At 42.2% G+C, this 16,937-nt stretch overlaps 2 protein-coding genes across 5 annotated transcripts; one reads left to right on the forward strand and one right to left on the reverse strand.

Moving 5' to 3' along the window:
- Positions 1 to 678: 678 nt before the first annotated feature.
- Positions 679 to 5,034, reverse strand: LOC119553949. Its single transcript, XM_037864643.1, has 3 exons — positions 4,795 to 5,034; positions 3,227 to 3,698; positions 679 to 2,440 (listed from the first exon to the last, which is right to left on the reverse strand). The coding sequence occupies exons 1-3, from the start codon at positions 4,892 to 4,894 to the stop codon at positions 679 to 681; spliced, it is 2,334 nt and encodes a 777-aa protein (XP_037720571.1). The 5' UTR covers positions 4,895 to 5,034.
- A 3,172-nt stretch (positions 5,035 to 8,206) lies between these two features.
- LOC119553717 lies at positions 8,207 to 15,622 on the forward strand. 4 transcript variants are annotated; one of them, XM_037864301.1, is made up of 10 exons: positions 8,208 to 8,227; positions 8,599 to 8,723; positions 10,091 to 10,927; positions 10,989 to 11,111; positions 11,185 to 12,141; positions 12,715 to 13,695; positions 13,759 to 14,846; positions 14,906 to 15,008; positions 15,170 to 15,303; positions 15,366 to 15,622. In XM_037864301.1, exons 2-10 carry the CDS (start codon positions 8,669 to 8,671, stop codon positions 15,477 to 15,479), a joined length of 4,392 nt encoding a protein of 1,463 aa, XP_037720229.1. In that variant the 5' UTR covers positions 8,208 to 8,227; positions 8,599 to 8,668; the 3' UTR covers positions 15,480 to 15,622. The 4 variants fall into 4 exon arrangements, with proteins under 4 accessions (XP_037720227.1, XP_037720229.1, XP_037720226.1 ...); XM_037864299.1 differs by having other exon boundaries at positions 8,207 to 8,227; positions 8,602 to 8,723; positions 11,185 to 13,695; XM_037864298.1 differs by having other exon boundaries at positions 11,185 to 13,695.
- Positions 15,623 to 16,937: the final 1,315 nt, after the last annotated feature.

The raw sequence follows: 16,937 nt of genomic DNA on the forward strand, positions 1-16,937 counted from the left end.
ATCACTGCCACACGGAACGTGAAACCGTAAAACTTAAAATCGTACTTCAATCCGCCGCACCAAACCGAACCGCACTGAACCTCAAGTGGCAGAATAATTGAGTGAACGGCAAGATAAACATTTCAATTTCGTTATTAAGTCATCAATTAGGGGGCAGCCCAAATCGCACTGCCGGGTGATTCGGTTTTGATTTGAACACCAGAGAGGCAAATTGCCTGCCATAAAAGTTTCGCAATTAAAACGGTTCAATAACATTAAACTTCTTTGTTTCTGGGTTAGCTATTTATCGTTGGGCTCGATTGCTTTATTGCCAGTCCAAGGATTGTACAAGATTTAACAATCTGTGGGTAAATATACTATAAAACGACTTTTAAATAGAGTTGTAATTTAAAATAATAATCTATTGAGGCATTTGGTTACTTAACATATTTCTTACAAAATCTTTGTACCATAGAACTAGCTTTGTATATTATAAAGATCGCTTTCGCCAATTCAAAGCTTTGGATTATGTATCTAAGAGTAAACATATTTTTTAGTTTTAAATTACATAAGTTTTTAGAGAAAAGAGCGAACTTCACAGTTACTTATATCAGTAATATTAAGTATTTAAAAATATGATTTTAGTAAAAAGATTAAATTATGCAAGCATATATCTTGAATTTAAATGAATCTGGAATCTCAGTTTATGATGAAATCATTATAGCAAATATCGCAGCGTTCGAGTGTTTGATGGCAGGCCTCTGCGGATTTCCTGGGACCTTCCACCAATATAGATGGTTTGTTTTCCTTGCCAATAGTGCCTCCATAGTTCTTTCGCATCACCCAAGGCGAAGTTCTTCGAGAACTCAATAGGGAAGCTGTGTAGGTGTGTTTGCCAGGACTGCAAGATCTTAGCGATTGTAAAGTGGCCGTGGATCCTCTCAGGATCTCCAACCTGGCCAGAGCAGCCTCCAAATCGGAATCCTCATAGCCCTCCACTACCACTTGATCTGGTGACTGGGTAAAGGATTTGATACTGGGTGTGTTCAGACTGCTCATGGGTTGGATTATCACATCTAAATTGCTGCTGTCTGAAGATTTAGAACTGAAAACAGGCGAAGCTGGGGGTGATGGCATCTTTGGGGAGAACACCTTAGCTTTTTCCACAGGATCTTTCATCTTTTGAGGTGTTTGAGGTGCCGAGGATAAATTTTGGATATTTGGGGCTTGAATTTCCTCACTTGGACTGAGATCTCTTTGAGGTAGATGCTCCGAAGAAGTATGATGATTTTTGGTTATTTTTTCTTCCAGCTTATGGTCATCATTGAATACTATAGGCTGTGGCATTCTCAATGGACTTTTAACTGCTTTATAGGGATCAAATTCAATATACGACTGTTCTTTAGATCGAACCATTTCCTTTGCCAAAGATAGTATTCTCAGCGGGCTCTGATCGTCTTTAAATGCATCAAATTCTATGTAAGAGGGTTCTCTAGATCTAACAACCTCCTTTGTCAAAGGTTTTTGCAATCTTATGGGGCTTTTGTCGTTTTTCAAGGACTTTAACTCCTTGAAAGATGGTTCTCTAAAAGGTATATTCTTTGGAAGTGGCATTTCCTTTGTCAAATTTGATCCTTTAAAAGGACTCTTATGTGCCTTTATGGAATCAAATTCGTGGAGTGATGGTTCTCTGGAGCGCACTGTATCCGTTAACAATGATTTGGTGATCCTTATTGGACTTTTATCGGTTTTGTGAGGATCAAACTCTTTAGAAGAAAGGTTCTTGGAAGGCTGTTTCTTGGAAGTCTTTTCCCTTTTCGTATCCTTGATTGGGGTTATGGGATGTATTGCTCGGCGGCTTCCAGTGCTGAGGAACTTCTCTCTCTCAGGTCGGAAGGGCTGCGGAAGGAAACCAGTGCTCATCCTGCGTCCATAACCGGGTTCCTCAACCAAGGGTGTGGGCCTTCCTCTGCCCCAACCGGAAATCCTTTCCGCAGGAGCTCTTTGGATACCGGAACCAATGCGATTGGTGACTGGAAGACTGATGCGTTCGCGTTGGGGATTGAAATCGAAGGTCCTGGCAGTGGCGGGGTTCGAGAGTCTGGAACTGGACCGCGAAATGCTGCCCGGCTGTTCGGAGCCCACGAACTTGGCGAACTCCCGCTGACCTCGACGAGTGGGGGCGGGAGTTATGTGACCGCTGGACAGATCCGACTGGGAGGCACTCAGCGAGTTTCCGCCGCTGAAATGACCGTCATAGTGATTCGGCTTGTCCCGCAGACTTGTGTGATCCTGATAAACGGAGAACTTATTGTGACTGTGGACGAAACTCTCGTAGGGCTTGAACTTCTTGCTTTTGGCCAACTGATCTGCGAACTTCTCCCACTCGGTGGTACTGGGTCTTCGCTGTTCCTTGTCCTTTTTCTCCTTTCCCCCGACCTTGCGACGAACTTTACGACTTCTTGAGGTTTAAGTAATGGAGTGTGTAAGGATTTAGGTGTGGGAAGATGTTTGGTGTTTTAGTAGGATGTCATAGGAAAATTTCCATTTCTTGCGGGGTGTGTAACTTTCTTAGTAAATATGTGAGTGTCTGTGTAATAATGGGCTTTGCAAAACTTTAGAGTTTAAGCTTATTGTCATAAAAAATATTTTTATATTTAAATAAATGGTGTCAATAGAATTATGATTTATCTCATTTAAAAGGGAGATTTACTAAAGCTTTATCTTTCGTATTTCCTTGATCTACTTTTTGTGATAAAATATCATTTATATTTATATTTTAATTAAATTATAGTTCATTTAGTTTTGCAACAACACACTTATTCGGCTAGCCGAACCACATATTGATAGCCGTGTATGATATTTAAAATATTACCACAATACTACGTAGAAGACTTTGCTGTTGATGTTCTTGTTAGTTTGAGTTGCTGGGATCGCAAGTAAACAAAGGCAGAGTATATGATATGTACATAGAAGAATAGTAAGTTTATTTACAATTTACATACAAGTCAAGAAGAGAAAGAGAGAGGAGAAAGTAATATGTAGATTAGGCTATAATAAATGTAGGTAAATATCGGGATGCTACGACGAGAACTACGAATCATAAGCGAACGTTGCAGGTACAAACTACGCGAAAACTTCAGGGTGCAGTGGCGCTACGGGTTACGGATTTGCGATGGGGCTACGGGGGTTACGGGTTAGCGATTACGGATTTGCGATGCATCAGGTGCTCTCTGGGCTTACTTACTCCACGGGGGCGGAGGATTCGGTTGCAGGTGCGGGAGCCGCAGGTGCCGTTGATTCAGTAGATTCTACGGCAGGCGGAGCAATTACCTCTGCCACCTGGGAGACCTCGGCACTGATCTGAACCATCTCCTCCAGCGTGGGTTTCGGACTGGGCGGACTCTCCTCCTCGTTGGCCAGAGCCCTTTCGATTTCCGGTTCCGGCGTCGAGGTCTTCAGGCTATCGGCATCTTCCTCTTTTAGTTGCGGCGTTGGAGCCCGGGAAGTGCTCATAGTAGCCTCTTCCGGATCAGCTTTCGCCTCGGTTTCCTTGGGCTCTTCCAGATGCAACCCCTCCATGACCTTGTGCTTGGCCTCGTCCAGAGCCTGAGTGCCCTCCTTAAAGGCGTTGCCCAGCTCGTTGGTAATTCCCGCCACCGCCGTTCCAACGGTCTCCTTGGCCGTGTCCAAAGTGGTGGTCAGCGTCTCAGAGGCGTCTGCAAGGAGCAAGGGAAAGGCACTTTCATTAGTTATTTTCCGAGAGGAGTGCTCATATATAGTACATAATTCTGCAGTGAAAAAAATCCAGCTTACAATTTTACCTTTATTCCTAGCTCATAGATATTGGTAATATTACAATATTTTTTATAGAAATTAACAAGATTTTATTTAAGTAAAAATAAAACAAAACAGCGTTGTTAAATAAACTATTACTTTAAGTAATTTTAAATATGTTCCAAATTGTTTATTTAAACGTAGAATACTGATCTCTCCCTTTATCATAATATATGTATCTATTACAGATGATGGTCTTTCCTCAAAATAAATGATTGCAAATTTATGTAGCTTAGTCCTGATTTAATTATAGCACTTTCCCTCAGTGCACATGAACGTATAATATTTTTAAGTCAATGTTTTGCTCTAATTCGTTGACGGCTCGGTCACGCAACCAAGTCGTTTTTCTTCATATGCGTTAAATAAATGTATAAAAATATTGTCGGATGATGGCATTGGAGGCAGCTTTCACTTGCGACCCACTGCGGCGGAGTGGCTAAAAGGCCGAAAGGCTCCGCGGCACGCATTGCGCTGGCCAATTGTCCTTTATTACGTGGCTTGTTATTATAATAATGCGAAATGCGAGCACATTTATTACGTACATTATGCCTGGATGTATCGAATTTCTTTTTTGGCATTAAGTGGGAATTTACCAGCTTGATGGTGGTCGTTCATTAACTGGATTTAATATTGATTGGAGCAAGGGGTCAAGGACTTTATCTTATCGAGGTTCCCAGGTTGAGTACAGTGTTTGAATGAATTTTAAGTAACCTGAACTAATTGATATTTAATTTAATTGCCAGAAAGTAACTAAAATAAAGTTAGACAACCTCTTTTATAAGTTAACATTTAATATGAATAGATCAAGGACTTAATTTCGCTGAACATTAAGTATACGCCCTGAATATCAAGTATACGCTCGCTGGCCGTTCGGAATTTCCCTTGGACAGCACACTCTTAAATGTCATCTGCTGGCCAAAAGCAACTAATGGCCAGCCCGGATTGGTAACACACACACACTCTAGCCCACTCACACACCTTCGACGACGGCCTCGCCCTTCTGCTTGACATGGCTGGCGGCTTTCAGCATTTCGCTACCCGCCGTTGCAACCATGGGAGTGCTGCTGGCACAGCCCATGACTTCTTCTCAATGCTCGCCAGACAATCGCCGAATCATGCCGATCGGACCGGGAACTGTGGTCTGCTATAACAGCCGCCGAGGATTTATTAATATCGAATATGAATATGAATTTGGAATCAGAAATACGCCCGCCTTTGGTCACGAACTCAACGCAACTGAGCACTGACCCAAAACATTCGCTGCTAAAGTGAAGGGTCAGTTCGGCACTCGACCACCTCCGACAATCCCCATTCATATCCCTACCATAACCATTTCGGTGGGCACGCAACAGGACCGGACCGTTCTGAACTGGACTAGACCCATGGAGCACTCCGAGCTCCACAGTTTGCATGTGCGTTTGCACTTCAAGTGAAGTCAAATTGTTGAGGTCATGCGCGTTGGGCGCACACTTACCATAGCCATAGTTAAGGTAGTTATAGGCCAGCGCTAAAAGGGTTCTAGGTCTGCACCGAAAGAAGGTGGGGTGTGCAAGAGCAAGGACTTAGACCAGAGAATACCTGGTGCTAATAATAAAAAACTAATAAAAGTAAAAAGAATATTTTATGGTGCATTCCAATAATAAGCTTTATTTGAACACGTTTAGTGTTCCCCTATAAGTTTTCTACATGAAATTAGACATTTTTATTTCAAACATCATCTTTTTTTTTGTAATTTTGGGGCTGTCCATACATTACATCATAATAACTTATCTTAACATGATGGGTACAATTTTCTATTGTCTACCGATCTTGATCATTTCTTTGAGACAGATATACCCTTGTAACTTACAAATACCCGGCACAAAAATGAAAACACAATAGGGGAAAGTGAAAAACAAGGCTTCACATACGTAAATCTAAATGTGTGAGTGTGTGTGGAGTAGCGTGTCCAGTTACGCTTCGTTTGTCCGATAGGTGGCGTGCATTCGATTCCTCGGCTGACGTGGGCTTGTGTGTTTTTCTCTGTTGGTCAATAAAAGCTCCACTCCACGGTTATTATTTTTAGAACGCCGCACGATGTTCAATTGTTGCTCTAATTTCCATATGAAATAAAAACACGATGTACAAAACTAGTGACGATCGCACCTTCAACACACACAGGTTCTGATATCCACTTTTGTGACGAAAATGTTTTATATGACCCACTTTAAACTATATAAATCGTTATAGCCGAAGAAATCGTTATAGAGAAAAAATCTAAAAAAAAAAATTTTAAATCGGATAAAAAACTTTTGGACCTAATTTTTAAACTATCGTATATTAAAAATCGGCATGTTAGAAAGCCTTACTTGTTATGTATGGTAGAACTAAGCTTTCTTACATTACGTAGCTTCGATTATAACAAATCAGGTGTCATTCGAAGAATACAACTAGGCTAATAAACTGGGTCATTTATCCCCAACAGAGCAAATTTTCTTAATTTTTACAGCTCTTTCTCCCAAACCAATTACAAAAGTCTTGGTATGCAATCCTTTTAATTTATGCGATATTTTTCGATTAGTGTATCACTCGTTACGATAGGATCATCACAGCACATTATCATTTCTTCATGTTTATATAGTACGAGTAGTCGTCTTGGCACACTCTCCTGGTGCGCTTCGTCACTACGTGGACTGCCGTCCAAAGTGATTCCATATGGGTTTTTGCTCGTGCCCATGAATGAAGCGAAATGTCCGGCTGGGTTGACAGTTTCAATCAGATAAGAGCTGTGCTATCGATTCGGCATATTCTGTCGTATGCAAATGATGATTGTACTAGATTTCCCTGAGACCCACATCGCACAGAGATGATCGTCTAACGGCCCTTCGAATGGATTGATTTTTGATTTATTTTGACTGAACACTTTTTGGCCAGTTTTTTTCTGCAATCGATTGGCTCTCGGGGCGATGAATGCCTATTTCTGCCGTTCGGTGATTTATGTCAGTCAAGCAGTGACAGCGCTTTTCATGAGCCAATAAAGTTGTCCATGTCGCTTTGTCATATTCATATATCATGGCCGTACACCCGGCGACTTATGTCACATGCACATGGTCCAAGAAACCCAAAACTCAAAATCCAAAACTGGAGTACCGAGCAGAGCCTGCGCATAAACGGAGCCTAAGTGCGCGATCGAGAGACGTCGTTTGAGATGGTGACGGTGACAAAACACAATTTGGCCGTTCCAAACAAACAAACAGAGAGACAGACAGACGGACAACATACAAACCAGCTCGAAAAGTCGCATATAAATCAGCGCACGCAGCTGGTTCATTAGACTCTCCACTGCGGGCTCTTGGCGCTGCCATTTGGCCTGACATTAATTACATAAGCTAAGCGATGCTTAATTATGTGCTCAACAATAGACCAAAAAGTGCTCGAAACCCAGTCGACCAATCTTGTGATGTAATAGCCTCCCCCATTCGAAAGTTTCTCCCCACGATACCCTGCGAGTATAACGATTTCAGATGGGTAATTACTTTACTGATAATCTGAAAATGACAAATGGACTCTCTTCAGATCTCGGCAGTTCATCTGGTAACCAAGTTTTCCGCAATTAAAAAATTAACTGTTAAGAACGAAAATCTTTCTATGCATAGGTTTATTTTTTAAGTTATTAAATACTTTTATCTAATAAACTGTTGAACATGGAATAATTTTAAAGCCGCCCTAATCTTTATGTCTTTGCCCTTCTTTATTTCTTAACATAGCATTTGTCTCATAAATATCTCGAAAAAAATTAATAAAAATATACGAAAAAAATGTTGAGTTATAGAAGTCAATATGAAAGGGGAAAGGAACATATAAAGATTATGTTCTCTAAAGACCGAATAAATAGCTGTCAAGTGTGGGAGTCAAGAAATGTTTTATGCGTACTGAAATTGCTGCGTTTTCAACAGGTAAATGTGGGTGTAAATTAAGAACATATGCAATACCAAATATAATATTGCAATGTATTTAACTATGCCTAAAAAACAATTACAATATTCAATATACTGCAGTATAATTAATGGCTTGATTAACGAATGACACTACCAGCTAATATCAATTATTTTAAACACTGCCGCATTTGACAGCTGTTGAAGGATCAATGCGATCAAGTTCAATGGATGACGGAACCTCATTAATTTTCGTAGCCCAATGCTAATGATAATACCATCGGTAAAAATAGCTTCCCTCTTTACATCCCACTCTGGTGACATTTGTGCGCTCTTGCACTAATTTGCTTTATGATATCAATGAAATATCACAGTCTATGTATATACCCACAAACTTATATATATCTTTTGGAGACTCGGAAAATCGGTGTGTTCCCTTCGAGAAAAGTCAGAATTTTCTTGGCTCCTCAGTCTTGCCTGGGCTCTCGACGGAAACGGTGCGTTTTTTTAAATAAAAAAATTGTCTATATTTTATTCTCCTTAAAACTGCGGAAATATATATAGGGACGGATTACTTGTTTTTTTAACAAACTAAGGCAATTGCAAATTCAATGAACTTTTATTGCCGAAAGTTCTTTAGTTGGTGTAAAACTGTCCCTTTTCATCCATGAAATGCTCGTGAATATATGTAAAAAGTGTTGAACATGTGCTATTTTTAAAGCCACGTTAATCTTAATGGCTTTGCTTCTCTATATGTCTCTACATATATAGTTCTTGTCCCATAAACATGTTGGAGAACAAATAAAAAAGGAAACGAATGACGTGAAATTTTATTAATGTCTTCTTTTTTATAAAATTCAAACCCAAGAAGTCATCAGAAGTGAGAGTGGAAAGGTGTGAGGAAGCCGTTCTATAAGGATCGTATATAGGGCTGCAGAATGTGGGCGGCGAAATATGTTTTATGCGCGCTAACATGCGTTGCATTTGCTTCAGGTAAGTGTGGGCGGACTTCTAAAATATTTCACCGATTGTGTGGAAAGGGAAATTTATTGGATAGTTTACAAGGAATTTTGGGATTATAAAAGATTATTATGGTTTCACCCGTGTCTCCTTAGCTTATATCATTCTGCAATGAGAAAGAGATTTGTCGGTTGGCTATTGCAAAACTTTTCACATTTCCTAAAAAAAAATATTTAAATTTATGTCGAATAATTTCGTTAAAAATGTATAAACAACTTTTTGATTGAATTCACTTTTCTAAAAACGTAATCCTTAAAGTATCATAAATTCATTTTATTTAAATTTAACTATTAAATTTGTCGAAAATTTTTAAGTTACTTATTTAAAAAAAAATGTAGTTTATCGCTTAAAGATAATTGATTTATTTTGATTTTAAATATAGTACAAGCTTTTAGTTTATGTGGCCTAAGTTTTTCAATTCGCTCTTTATTATTATTATAATAAATATTTAATAATTATATTAAAAAAATGTTTTATATATAAAAATTATAATTTTGCTAAAATATAAATGATTTGTTTTGAATTAATTTTCTTATTTATTGAATACAACGATACATATTTTTTTCAGAATTTGTCAAAACTGTGTACTCTGTTTCAATTTATCCCCTTTTCAAATCTATATCTATACGACTATTAAAATGTCTACCAAATTGCCATAAAAACCATTTGTCTTTATGGCTAATGGAGCATATATGTATATTTTTGTGACACGTTTCGGATAAAATTATTGTCGTGGCTAACATGGGACAACTTTTAAGCTAAACAAAATATTACTCACCCATTTACCGGCCGGCTTCTATAGAAAATGGAAAATATACGATCGTAAATCTTACCAAAGAAAATCCTAAAACGTAAAATTAATTTGAAAAAAGCAGGGAAAGCTAGATGGCAACAAAAAATCTTTTGGCAACGATTCAAATTATTGATTCACCTAGTTTTTATGGGTTTCCCCTTAAGTTTTCTAGGTCTGTATTTGAGGGTCTTTTATTATTTCTGGTTGAGTCAGAACAGCTGTTCGTGGTATTAAGGAAAACATAAATTGCTTTATTGCCGATGGATTATGGTAAGATATCGTGTGGTATTGCGGCGGATATAGGAAGAGCTTTTTGTGTATGTTTTGTGTTTTAATGGTTTTTTCATAACCATAAATATTAAAACTACATTAGTACTAAAGCTAAGTGTTCGAAAACCACAAAAAATTGTAACTGTTTGAATAAAATATTTCATCTCACATTTTATATCAAAATCTGTTGGGAACATGATCTCCAATAATGAAGAAATTTTTTAGATTTCTTCAATGTCCCTTTTCTGATATTATCTAATTTAATCTTGCCCTTTAGCTTCTCCGAGTTCTGAGCGTAAGAGGAAAAATGTCATGAGTATTCCCGAGGAGCCGAAAGTGCCTCTGTCCTTGGCACCTACTTTAGACATGAGCTGCTCCGAGGCCAGGATCCTTCCACCGGAGATTAATCATGGCAAGGCGACCCTATATGATCGACGTCGAAGGGGCAAAAAGGTTTTCCTAGTTGCCTTTTACACCTGCGATGAGAGCTACGAGTTCGAAAACGATAATACCGAAATGTTTTGCTCGAACCAGAAGTGGGTGGGTGAAATACCGACCTGTATTCCCCAGCCGGATTATATAGAACCCGAGGAGGTGGATGACGATGATTTGGAAGAGTATGAGACGGTCCCCAATGAGAGTTTCGATGATATGGTGATTGAGGTTGACAATAATGAAAGTGAACCACCACCGCCTCCACCGCCACCGGTAAAGGAAGATGACTTGTCTCTAAAAGAAGCCGATTCCAAACCGGAACCAGAAATTGTTATTAATATTAATGAAGATAAAGTGGAACTTCCTCAAGAATCGGATGTTTTAACTATTCAGGACCTAACTCCCCTGAAATCAAATAACGAAACTTTCATAGAAATCGATCCCGATACCAAGGTTTCAGAAGTGCCAAACGAAGTATTATCCTCTAGTAATGCTTCTGTTAGGCCCGCTAAAGATCGCTATGAGCCAACCTTGGTGGATACCAATTGTGGAGAAGATAATGGCGGGTGTGCCCAAATATGCAAGCGTTTGCTCTATCCAGATGAGAACCAACCAATAAAGCAATGTGATTGTCGAGAGGGTTACACCCTGGATCCAAACGACTATGTCAACTGTATTGGTGGGTGCATATTATATTAAGCTTAGTAAATAAGTAACGAAGTAATACAATCCCTTAACAGATATCGACGAATGTCAGGAGTCGAATGGCGGGTGTTCGGGAATTTGCGAAAACATGCCCGGAGAATATAAATGCAGCTGTCAAGATGGTTATTACATAGATGCTTCTGGAAAAACTTGTGTGGGTATGTAAAATAACCAGATATTAGATATAGGGATATTGTAAGTAATTGGTTTTTATCATTGTTTTGATCGCAGACATCGATGAATGCGCCAATCCTGAGCTGTCGTCTGACTGCCAAGGTGATTGCGAGAACCTTCCCGGCTCTTATCGCTGTGTGGTGTCACTGGTGGAAAAAGAGGAAAGACTCAACTCCACTGAAGTGGTGGAGAGCCCAGTCGAAGAGGGCAGCGATAATCCGTTGGTAGTTGCCGTAAATCCCCCTCTTAAAAAAGTATGTAATCGTGGTTTTCAACTTTCCATCGATGGTATCAAATGTGAGGATATCAATGAGTGTGAGATGACGGGTCCCGAGGACCAAGGAGTCTGTCAGCAATATTGCGAGAACACCATCGGATCCTTCCGCTGCTCCTGCGGTGAGGGATATCATCTGCTCGAAGATCAGCGGGGTTGTGCCTTGGATAGCTGTGCCGATTTGGAGAATCCCGAGTTAAACCGTACTCGATGTGCCCACGAGTGCGAGGATCTGCCTGAAGGAAATTATCGATGCAAGTGCCCCAAGGGCTATCAGCTCTCTGAAGATTTGCACTCCTGCTTGGTGCAGGAATCCCCCTGCTCCAAGGACAACAGAGTCGAGAAGTGCTTGCCGGGAAGCTGTTTGGCCAGCGAGGATAACAACAGCTTCAGTTGCATCTGTCCCATTGGCTACCGGAATGAGGAGTTCGGCTGCCAGGACATCGACGAGTGTGCCGAGGATACGCACCTGTGCAGTCACAGCTGCCAGAACACTCCGGGTGGCTACCAGTGCCTGTGCCCCGAGGGTCTCAACCTGGTCGAGGAGTACACCTGTCTGGCCGAGAATCTGTGCGAGGTGAACAACAATGGCTGTGAGCAGATCTGCCTGAGTGGCCGAGGAGGAGCTTGCTCCTGCCGCGAGGGATTCGAACTGAGTTCCGATGGCAAGAGCTGCGAGGATGTGGACGAGTGCCTGGTGGACAACGGAGGCTGCCAGCAGGTGTGCCGCAATCTTCCAGGTTCGTATGTGTGCATCTGTGCCGCGGGCTATGAGCTTCTCAAGCTGGACGGCTTCCGTGGCTATTGCTTTGACATAGACGAGTGTTCGCGGGGAACTCATGGGTGCAGCGATCAAAAGCTTTGCGAGAACCTCAATGGTTCGTACACCTGCCTCTGCCCAACTGGCTATGCCCTGGGCTTGGATAACCACATCGCCACATCACCTAACACCTCATTCTCCCATGATTCCACCTTATTCAAATCTCCATCTTCACCCTCATGCTTGGACATCGACGAGTGCTCCTTGGCCAATGGGAACTGCTCCCACTTTTGCCAAAATGAGCCGGGTGGCTACCAGTGCCTCTGTCCCTTGGGGCATGCTCTCTCGGACGACATGCGCACCTGCCAGGACATCGATGAGTGTCTCGATGGCAATGGCCGGTGCTCACAGCTCTGCGTGAATCAACCGGGGGGCTTTGCCTGCGCTTGCGATGCGGGTTACGAGCTAACCCCCGATGGTTTCGGTTGCTCCGACATTGATGAGTGCTCGCAGGACTATGGGAACTGTAGCGACATCTGCATCAATCTTCTAGGTTCGCACACCTGTGCCTGCGAAAGGGGCTACGAGCTGGGCAAGGACAAGAGGTCCTGCCATGATGTGGACGAGTGCGCAGGACTCCTCTCCGGCGGCTGCACCCACGAGTGCATCAACAAGGCCGGCACCTTCGAGTGCGCCTGTCCCCTGGGCCAAACCCTCAACGAGGACGGTCGCAGTTGTCGTCCCGTTGTGGTGAGCTGTCCCCCGGGCACTAAACGCTCCTCCGAGGGCTGTGTTCCTATCAAATGTGAAGCTGGTTTCACCCTGGGATTGGACGACGAGTGCGAGGACATCGACGAGTGCCAGGAGAAGAACGGAGGATGCTCGCATCGCTGCTTGAACAGTGAGGGTTCCTTCAAGTGCAGCTGTCCACCGGGCTATGAATTGGATGGTGATCAAAAGACTTGCGAGGACATTGATGAGTGTGCTCCGGGTAAAAATAGTTGTATCACCGGAAAGTGCATAAATGAGATGGGAGGCTTCCGTTGCGAGTTTCCCGAGTACCCAACATTGCCGGATATTCCATCAGTCTCCGAGGTGCCTGAAGAGCCCAAGACGGAATCAGAGAAACCCAAGTACCCCGACTTCAACGAGTTGTCTAAGAACATACCTGAAAGCCCCAAATATCCTGTTGTGCCGGAGAACAAATTCCCAGACTTTCCTGAGTGGTCAAGACCAGAGCTTCCAAGGATCCCTCCCCTTGATGATTTACCCACACCAAGAACACCTGTTTCTAAGCTGCCTGAGTTGCCCAAGCGTCCTAGGGTGAATCAGTTCCAGCCCAGGGATCTTTGCCCTCGATTCCAGGCACCACCCAATAGCAGGTCCCGCTGTAACAGGTTTCGCCATAAGACGAAGAACTTCTACTTTAGTCGCTGCCGGGTTACCTGCAATCCGGGATATGTCCGTCGCGGTCCGGAAATCAAGAACTGTGGCGCCAATGGCATTTGGGAGGGTCCAGAGACCACTTGCGTATGTAAGTACTAAAATAAATTACTGAATCATCTTGTTCTTTATTTATTTTGATGTATTATCCTAGCTCTCAATGGGCCTGGAATCTGTCATGCCCTTAAACCCGCACGTAATGGATTTATATCTCCGGCTAGCTGCACTGAAGGTCCATCGAAGTTCGGAGATCTTTGCCAACTTACTTGCAATCCCGGCTTCGTTTCTAGCGGCTCCATGCTGGCCAGCTGCATGATGTTCAACGGATGGTCCTTCGGAACCGATCTCAATTGCGTGCCAATCGATAACACTTTGTTTGCCAATCCAATAATTTCGCCACAGTGGAAATCTCCGCTACAAGTGACACCCCCTCCAACCCAGGAAGTTCAACTGGAGGAACCCTATGTCAAGTGTCCAGAGAACGTAGTGATTCTACTCCATCCTGGTGAGCAGAAGGCTCATGTAACACTCCAGAGACCGAAAACCAATATTAAAGACGGTCGTTTGGTAGTCTATCCCGACTGGGCGGCTGGGCTTCAAGGTCATTTGCCAGCTGGGCTTCATAAGGTCGACTTTGCTGTCGTCTATGGGGAGGATCAGCGCACAGTTAAATGTCACACTTTAATCACTATTAAGCCTGCAGGTGCAAATTCTTTGAGCTTTTCTTCGGAACCAGCTGGATATCGAAGATCTTCATTTCCTAGACCACCTCCATTTGTCAGCCTATCCTCAACCAGTTCTTCTTCATTTCCCTTAGATTCAGCTCCCAACTCAGTTTCCTTTCCCACATTTTCAACCCACAGTTCAATTCGACAGTCACCATTTTCAAGTAGTAGTTCCTCCTTATCAGAACCCATTCCTCGGGAGTCGGCTCTTGAGACAACGCCTTTCAGCTCCTTTTCCAGCCACAGTTCGCTTCAACAGCCCAATCTTCCGAGTTTTAGTTCCGCTGACACTGAGTCTTTCTCCAGACTAGAGCCCCTATCCCAAAGATCAGCTAATTTGGTTAACCCTGCTCCCAGTGCTCGTGGCGAAAGTACACGGGTAGATTTGGGTTCGGATACCACAAACTTTTGTCCACCTTCCATTGAAGTCTATCTGAAGGAGAACCAGAACTTGCGATCGGTGGCCTGGGATGAGCCGCGATTTGCGGGAAAACTGCTCAAGATCTACAAGTCACATGTAAGGATGGATTTCATTAATAAACCCTAGGAATGTCTATAAACTATCCTACTTTGCAGTTCCCTGGTTCCTTGTTTAAGATGGGAGATCACACAATCAATTACGAAGCCACCACCACCGATGGAAGAACTCTAAGATGCACTTTTATCATCTATGTTAGGGGTAAGTAAATAAGTATTAACAACTAACTATTTAAAATGGGGATTTTGATACATACTATAATAAAGTTGAATGTACACATAATTATTTAACAAATGTTATTAATAGCTCTTGATATATGTTCTCATTATATAGTAATTAATTTAATTTGTTTATTTAAATAGCTCCAAAGCCCACTCCTGCTCCCATCATGCCAGAGTTCAACTTTGACTCCGAACCCGCTAGTCTCATCCAGGGGTTCGGAACTTATGTAATCTGTCCGGGTAAAGAGCCAGTCCGGGTCACTGCCGATAAATCCGTAAGTCTGACTTAAAATCAGCTTTGCTAGATGTCATTATCATATTTATTCTGAATCCTTAGGTCGATCTGCCTGTAGGCTGCACTCTGAAGAACATTCGCCCGCAATCGCGTCCAAAGAAACCACTGAAACTAGCCAAGCTTACTTCTCTGTGGCATCGTTATCCTAATTTCTGATGTCTGTAACTATTGTGTAAGCTATATACATACATGCAACAACTACTTACTATGTGCTTTGTACTTATTGATGCGCAATTCACACAAATATTTTTGTACGACTTTTGTATGCTTAATTTAAATAAATACTTTTAACATATAACGAATGGTCATCGAATTACTGTAATTGAAAACCATCAATCTAACACATACCTAATACAAATATTTATTGGATCGTCAACGGATTCGTTATTCATTTTGTATAGCTTTTAAATATTTTTCTTAAGTTTTCTACAGTTTTTGTAAAAAACGTTATCAAAGAACGTAACAAATACGTGTTAAAAATATTTCAAGGATCCCCTTTCCTGTTAAATCAGTTAATATTGAAGATCAAGAGCTATTTTCCCAAAGGGTATGCGATATTCGAATTCCCTTTGCCACTTTCTTATTCCCAATATTGTGTGGTGTTCACTTTCAATTCGGCCAAGAATAATGGCAGCTCTGAGACAGGTAAACAACATACGGGCTGTCAGAGGGACGGCCTGCCAGACGGCTTCCCTGGCAATTTGTATGGGTCTTTGTCTTTGGCGACAGCTTCCTCAAACACGCTTTTGAACTTGGCAACTTGGCGGAGATTGGTGCTGGGATTAGGATTGAGATGGAGCTGGAGTTGGCAGTTCGGGGAGGAGCTGCGCCGTTTGGGGTCTATTGCACAAGGCGGGACTTGGCGGGTGTTTTGGGGACCACCTTGGGCATAAATTGTAATTATGCCTGCCACCGCGGCGGACAATAAATCTCAAAGTATTTATCGGGCAACATGACAGAAGTGGGTCGGACCTGAACCCAAACACAAGCCCAAAAATTCGAGATTTTCCCCTGCTCTTTATTTCCAACCTCTTTTTGCATACGAAAAAAAGCGAAACAATATTTACCCGCAACAATAACGTTTTAAATGCAGTTATGACTAAATGCAAGAGTTATTTCTATGTTGAATGCCTTTGTGGGGGCTGTCGCTTAAAATTGTGCGCATAACTTGGAACATGAAAAGTTACTTAGAGTCGGAGTTTGCGGGGCCTTTAATTAAAAGCGACAGGTTTCCGAGACATTTTACTTGAGATCGTGTTGTTTGCTTTGATGCCGTTGTTGCATTGGAAGTTGCAGTTATTGTAATTACATATGGCGATGGCCGTGTCCAGAGCCAGGGAGCCGCACCCATATCGAAGACCGCTGACCCACATTTCGGGGCACCACTTGGACTTTGAAGATGCAAATGGAACCGCATCGCATCGCATCGCATCGAATAGCATCGCATCGCGATCGCAGACGGCGCCAAATTTATGTAATCAAAACCAACCCAAATGGATGCCATCGAATGAAATTGCCAGCTTGGACTTAGACTGGGTTTGGGATTGGGATTGGGACTCTCAGTCTGATGATGTCAGCAGCGGCGGCAGAAGGAGCCAGCCAAGTCGGAGGCGG

This window comes from Drosophila subpulchrella, chromosome 3L, assembly GCF_014743375.2.
Source record: "Drosophila subpulchrella strain 33 F10 #4 breed RU33 chromosome 3L, RU_Dsub_v1.1 Primary Assembly, whole genome shotgun sequence".
Taxonomy (NCBI): Eukaryota; Metazoa; Arthropoda; class Insecta; order Diptera; family Drosophilidae; genus Drosophila; species Drosophila subpulchrella.

Coding starts and splice junctions, on each gene's coding strand:
- LOC119553949 (XM_037864643.1), bottom strand. CDS start 4,894: ATGGGCTGTGCCAGCAGCACTCCCATGGTTGCAACGGCGGGTAGCGAA. Junction 3,699..4,794: donor GGGCGAGGCCGTCGTCGAAG/GTGTGTGAGTGG, acceptor TGCTCCTTGCAG/ACGCCTCTGAGACGCTGACC. Junction 2,441..3,226: donor GAATCCTCCGCCCCCGTGGA/GTAAGTAAGCCC, acceptor TTAAACCTCAAG/AAGTCGTAAAGTTCGTCGCA.
- LOC119553717 (XM_037864299.1), top strand. CDS start 8,669: ATGTGGGCGGCGAAATATGTTTTATGCGCGCTAACATGCGTTGCATTT. Junction 8,724..10,090: donor ATGCGTTGCATTTGCTTCAG/GTAAGTGTGGGC, acceptor CTTGCCCTTTAG/CTTCTCCGAGTTCTGAGCGT. Junction 13,696..13,758: donor TCCAGAGACCACTTGCGTAT/GTAAGTACTAAA, acceptor GTATTATCCTAG/CTCTCAATGGGCCTGGAATC.